Source organism: Capsella rubella, unplaced genomic scaffold (genome assembly GCF_000375325.1).
Source record: "Capsella rubella cultivar Monte Gargano unplaced genomic scaffold, Caprub1_0 scaffold_6, whole genome shotgun sequence".
In the NCBI taxonomy this organism is placed as follows: Eukaryota; Viridiplantae; Streptophyta; class Magnoliopsida; order Brassicales; family Brassicaceae; genus Capsella; species Capsella rubella.
In genome coordinates this window covers 10,757,329-10,763,630 of record NW_006238918.1, presented here as the reverse complement: position 1 = coordinate 10,763,630, position 6,302 = coordinate 10,757,329, and the positions used below count along the sequence as shown (strand labels likewise).

Here is a 6,302-nt window from a genome sequence, read left to right as displayed (position 1 = left end):
CCAAACTCAAATAGATCGGCTTAAAGAAGCCAATTAGGGAGAAAATTGTTAACAAACTTAACCAAATGCGGAAGAGCACGCACATTGCGTGCCAGGCTATCCGCTATTACATTTGCATTTCGAGGAATAAGAGATAAAGAAAAGGTAGAAAATTCTTCCCTATCACTATCGATATCCTTTAGGTATACAGAGAAAGCCGGCCACTCGGAAGGGGAAGACACCATCTTCACCAAGTCGGAGCAGTTTGTTAAAAACGCTACATCTCTGAAGTCGTGGCCTATCATACATCGCATCGCCCACATCAGTGCTTCTACTTCTGCATGGAGTGGAGAAAGACTTCTACGGGGGTTTGAAGCTCCCATAAACGTGGAGCCATCCTGCGAGTGCTGACAAAACCATCCTAATCCTGCATCCTTATCTGTTTCTTTCCATGATCCGTCAATAAAGCATCGGTATCCTGAAAAGACAAAAGATAAGGTAATCGGGCGCCGTTGTACTGGGGTCCGCGGCACCAAGTTCACCAGAGTGGTTCCAAGATCTTCAACCTGAGCAGCCTGCCAAGCATCCGCTTCTGTTTGTGCAATCCGAGTCACCTCTTGAGAACACTGGTACCGATGTAAATATAATGGCACTTTGTGTAAATATAAACACATCCTATTCTTTTATTGTCTTCTTTCAACAAATATGTGCTACTCTAGTTACCAATATCTTGAACGTGCTATTAGAATAATTTTCAAACTTATATGTGCTTTTATAGTTATTATCTCTTTTTCTTTAGATAAAAATGACTTTTAAGTTTGTAACTTATAAAAAATCATATACGTAAATTCACAAAGAGACATTATAAAGAACCCAAAAAATCTTCTTATAAAATAATAAAGCTTTAAATCATCATCATTCACATTTTACAAGTTTTTCCAAAATATTAATTTAATATCCATCTTAAACGTAGCTTTCATGAACAAAAAAAATAAATTAATTCATTGTTCCGTAACAAAAAGAAAAAAAAATGTTGTACTTATATAGTACTAGCAGTTGACCCGCGCTGCGCGCGGGTTTATAATTTTTTGTTAATTTTTTATTTATATTGTGATATTTTATTTATTTTTTAATTGATTTTCAAAACATATTATAGCTATTTTCTCTTGAATTATTATCTTTCAATATTTAAATTTAGATTAAAAGCATTTTCTTTTTGATAATGTTATAAACTAATATTTCACTTTCAATTTTATTTTTCCCCTTTAAAATTTTATATATACAATTACATAAATGTTGTTTTTATTCTAGCATAAATTTAAAATTTACTTACATTCTTAAACTCAGTAACACGTTTAAAATTTTAAACTATGATCAATTTAAAATGAAAGTTGAATTATATTATTACCACTAACTAATAAAAAATGAAAGTATTTCTTATTTAACATTTCATTTATTTACATAATTTATTTTTATTCATATAAATTTTCTATTAATTAAATAAGTAACATAAATATGCACTAAATGAATGTTTTAAATTTATTTTAATATAAAAAAAATGTGGCTTAGGTGACATCATGAGAAGAGAGAAAAAACTAATTTTAGATATATAGATAAGCAGCTTTTGACCAATATTTAAATTCAAGAAACTCTAAAAAAAAAAAAACAAGTGATCGTGTACAACATAGTTTCAACAATTGAAGTACTCCACGTAAATCTCACCGTTGATAGATAAAACAAAGGAGAATCCAACGGTCAGGATACACCAAAGAAAATTAAAAGCTGGGAAACAACAACAGATACGTCAGAAGGAGAAGCCAACAAACTAGGTCTCTTCTCTTCTTCGGTCTCTCATGGTTTAGGGGAAAAAAATCTCGTGAAAATAAACATTAAAAAAGCTTTCGTTGATCATTTATTCACTCATCGTCATCATCATCAGGAGGGCTCTCGTGTTCTCTTCTCTAAAGTAAAGTAAGATTCTTTGATTTGGGTTTTCTCATTCTTAATCTGGGTTTTAGTCTAAACTTTGGATTAATGACTAGGTTTGCTGATTAGTTGGGTTTTGATTTTGTGTTGTTTGGTTTAGTATGAATTATGAGTTTCTCTTATCTAAAATTTCTCAATTCTTCACTTTCTCTGTATTTTGATTTGGAGTAATGACTAAAGTTGTAAACTTTGATGGGTTTTGTATAAAAAGGTCTGATTTTTTTTTTTCATTTTGACTTTGTGTTACAAGACTAAATGAAGAAAAGGTCTATGTTAAAGGATTATACAGTATTAGTTTTAGTAAATTTGATTCTGAGTTTGTTTCAGTAATTGAAAAGATTCTCCTTTATTATGTATGCTAATGATGGTGTGGCTCCTTTTACACGTCTCTATGGTTTCATCAAAAGCCATATTTAACTTTGCCAAAGTGGATGTAAATTTCATTCCTTAAGTACTGATTCCATATCTTATGTAATGTCCTTTCTCTATATATATGTAGATGCTCCTCCATGTTCATTTCTCTATTGCTTCATCGTAGCTTATAGAGGATTTAAGTTTCTGGTTATAAAGTACATATCTTTATTTCTTTGTTTTGTTGTATTAGAGGAGAATTCTTTGAAAATAGGAAGAGAAGCAATAGAGAGCTAAGAGTTTGTGATCTAAAGGTTTGGAATATTCTTGAGAGATTGTTTTTTTGACTGGGGGAAAAGATAGTATCTGAATTAATGGAAAGGGAATTGATTCAATGGTTCATCTCCTTTGTATAAAGTTATATTCTGTATATAACTTTCTTATTGTGAGTGTCATATCTCGCTGTTATTCGTGTTCCTTACTTCCTTAATTGCAAAGCTCTTTCCTTTCTGAGTTAGGAGGAAACTATGACTCTGGCTAATGATTTTGGATATACAACAGCTATGTCTTCGTCGTTTTCAGCTCTTCATACTACTGTAGAAGACAGATACCGCAAGTTGCCTAACTCTTTCTGGCTTTCATCAGGGCAGGAACTGATGAATAACCCTGTACCCTGTCAGTCAGTGTCTGGTGACAATTCTGGAGGGTATTTGTTTTCTTCTTCCTCTGGATTCTGTAATGTTTCAGCTGTCTCGCCTCATGGAAGGAATTTGCAAACACAGTCACCTGTTTCCACCGTGCCAAGAGATAGATTTGCTATGCAGGATCTCCCATTGGAAGCACAACCCTCCTCACTGATCAATCATCATCAGCCTCAAGAGTTCACAGATCCACTTCAGGAGTTCTTTGATTTCTCTGATCATATCCCTGTTCAAAGTCTACAAGCCGAGCAAAGTAGCGGTGTAAGGGTTGATACATCAGTGGAACTCAATAATAGAAGTGAATGGCAAGATTGGGCAGATCAGCTGATTTCTGCTGATGATGGCTCAGAGCCAAATTGGTCTGAACTTCTTGGTGATCCAAGTTCCCACAATCCAAATTCAGAGGTTCACATTCTGTTTGTAGCCACGTATGATCTCTATGGTTGTTCATTTCTCATTTAATCAGCGTTTTGCATAATTTCTAACAGATACCGACACCATTTTCTAATGTACCAAGGCAAGAGATGAAAGCTAACCAGCAGCATCAGATGGTTTTCTCAGAGGAGCAGCTCAGTGGCAGAAACTCATCATCTAGCGTAGCAACATCTAAACAACGCATGCGTTGGACACCGGAACTTCACGAGGCATTTGTTGAAGCTGTTAATCAGCTCGGTGGTAGTGAACGTGCGTATGCTTTCTTCTTCTCTCGTTCCTGAAAATAATAGCTAGAGGCCGTTTAACTGGAAACAGTTGAACTTATTCTTTTATTGCCTTTTATAATTCCCACTGTAGGAGCCACGCCCAAAGCTGTTTTGAAGCTCTTGAATAACCCTGTCTTGACCATTTATCATGTAAAAAGCCATCTGCAGGTATGTCCAAACCCATATGTTTTTTAGCTTATGCATCTCATGCTGTTTCTTTGCTAAGCTTAGCCCTTTTCTCATTTTTATAATCTTTATGTTTTGCAGAAATACCGAACAGCGAGGTATAAACCAGAGACTTCAGAAGTTACAGGTAAGGACTTCATATTCTTTAACATAGTACTTGTGCACTTTTGCCGAGCTATAAACCACATAGCCCTTTAAAGAATCGGTCACTTTCTAGATTACGCTAAAGTCTCAAATGCGTACACCTTACAAAGGGGCACATACTTTGTCTAAATTTTGTCTCTTTCTTCCACAGGAGAACCTCAAGAGAAGAAGATGACATCTATGGAAGATATCAAATCTCTTGACATGAAAACGTAAGAAAATTCACTTTCCTGACTGCACATGATTTTTTCTTCCTAATAGTGTTAAATTTATTTTGTTATTATTTCGTTTCCAGGAGCGTTGAGATCACACAAGCTCTAAGGTTACAGATGGAAGTTCAGAAACGTCTCCATGAGCAGCTCGAGGTAACCGCTAAAAAAGAACACCCTTCTTTACCTGATTTCTAGCTTTGAAAGAGGACTTGTCATAGATATTATGACCATTGTCTTATGTTGTTTTCTTTATATGCTAGATCCAACGGACACTGCAGCTACAGATTGAAAAACAGGGCAGATACCTTCAGATGATGTTCGAGAAACAACAAAAGATACAAGAGAACAAGAGCTTATCTCCAGAAGAATCACCAAAGCAATGTAACACCACATCTGCAGAAGTCGAATTTGGTCTCGAAACACGAACAGATGACCGGACTGAATCTGCTTCAGCATCAAGGAAACGGGTCAGAGAAAATTGAAACATATTTAAGGTTGGCTGAAACATGGTTATTGGGAATTAATTGTGGGAACTCGAAGATGCAACAACTACAGTTTTGTTAAAATAATGACTTTTCCTAGCTCTATGTTGTTCAGTTTAAAGCAGCAGTTGCTCTGCCCCTGCAACATTAACTGAAGACCAATTGTGTATATATATAAATTCATTTTTGACAAGTCTAATGTTGTGAAAACCGGACCAAACACCTATTTGGTATTGTCATGGAAAGCTCGTTGGACTGGTCCAAAGTTTTTGTAATATTTCTAAATTTGACTTAAAATTAATACATGTGAAAAAGATGAACACTAAAAGTGCCCCTTCGTAATAGTGAGACACTGGCTCACGAGTTGGCTCAGCGAACGCCAGTTTTTATAGGATTGTTTAATAAATGAATGGTATGATCATGTTGATTGAGACGAGCTAGCTCATGAGCATCTATATATACATTTTTAAGGTACATTTTGTACTAAAATTTATTTAGGCTTATAACCTTTTATTTGGTAATATTTGCACAATTGAACTCTTTGAGACGAGCTAGCTCATGAGCATCTATATATACATTTTTAAGGTACATTTTGTACTAAAATTTATTTAGGCTTATAACCTTTTATTTGGTAATATTTGCATAGTTGCCATTTGAATAAATAAAAAACTTAAAAGTCAAATTTGTAGTTAAATCACAAACAAATCGCAAAAATTGGAAAAAAATATTTATTACATCCAAAAAGGTCTAGTGGTTAGAGTTACAATATTATTACATCCAAAATATTTATTACATCCAAAAAATATTTATTACATCCAAAAATATTTATTACACTTTAAAAATGTTTCAAATATTATAAATATTAAAACTTTTTAAAACACCAAATATTATAATATTTAATCTTTATATAATATTAAAATATTAAAAAAATTAAACTCTACAAAAATTAAATTATTAATATTTTAACTCTAACAAAATTAAAAGTATAATAATATTGTACATAAATATGGTTTAATGGGTTCGCGTTTACATAAAATATAATTATATTTTTTTAGGGGTCGTCTATATTTAAAATATTTAACGGGTTAAGTTAATATATAAATTTTTATTTACAACCAAATCGCTCCGCGATGTACCGTGGGTTGACGGTTGATCACATATATCTATGAATCTAATTATAATAAAATTCATAAAATTATATAAAATAAAAATCAAGTAAACACGTATAAAAACTAGACTATATAAACCAACTATCAAAATGACCAACCAAACAAATATATATATCTATATATATAAAGTTAACTTTGCTCTGTTCTCCTTCAGCCACATCACCTGCCACGTCATCCGCCACATCATCATTTATCTTTTTTTTCTTACTTATAATGTAAATATCATTAAAATTAAAATTAAGATTTTACAAAAAGAAACCTACAAGAAAATAACCAAGAAAAAAAACAAAAACAAAGCTACTATATAATTAAGCAAGTTTTGGGTTAACGAATCCATAAAAGCATGAGCTTGTGCTAACGCTTCCTTAGTGTCCTTGACGATATGATATTG

General features: G+C 33.0%; 1 protein-coding gene across 5 annotated transcripts; it reads left to right on the top strand.

Annotated features, from left to right (window-relative positions):
• Positions 1 to 1,782: 1,782 nt before the first annotated feature.
• On the top strand, positions 1,783 to 4,941 carry LOC17883081 (protein PHR1-LIKE 1). Of its 5 annotated transcripts, none has more exons than XM_023781077.1 (8): positions 1,785 to 1,950; positions 2,967 to 3,422; positions 3,506 to 3,701; positions 3,810 to 3,886; positions 3,986 to 4,031; positions 4,200 to 4,260; positions 4,344 to 4,413; positions 4,521 to 4,941. In XM_023781077.1, exons 2-8 carry the CDS (start codon positions 2,973 to 2,975, stop codon positions 4,740 to 4,742), a joined length of 1,122 nt encoding a protein of 373 aa, XP_023636845.1. In that variant the 5' UTR covers positions 1,785 to 1,950; positions 2,967 to 2,972; the 3' UTR covers positions 4,743 to 4,941. The 5 variants fall into 5 exon arrangements, with proteins under 5 accessions (XP_023636842.1, XP_006287842.1, XP_023636845.1 ...); XM_023781076.1 differs by having other exon boundaries at positions 2,962 to 3,422; XM_023781075.1 differs by having other exon boundaries at positions 2,878 to 3,422.
• Positions 4,942 to 6,302: the final 1,361 nt, after the last annotated feature.

Bases quoted from the DNA above. Each gene is read 5' to 3' on its own strand.
- LOC17883081 (XM_006287780.2), top strand. From the start codon at position 2,844: ATGACTCTGGCTAATGATTTTGGATATACAACAGCTATGTCTTCGTCG. The intron at 4,261-4,343 runs GTAAGAAAATTC...TTTCGTTTCCAG, and splicing joins AAATCTCTTGACATGAAAAC to GAGCGTTGAGATCACACAAG. The intron at 4,414-4,520 runs GTAACCGCTAAA...TTTATATGCTAG, and splicing joins GTCTCCATGAGCAGCTCGAG to ATCCAACGGACACTGCAGCT.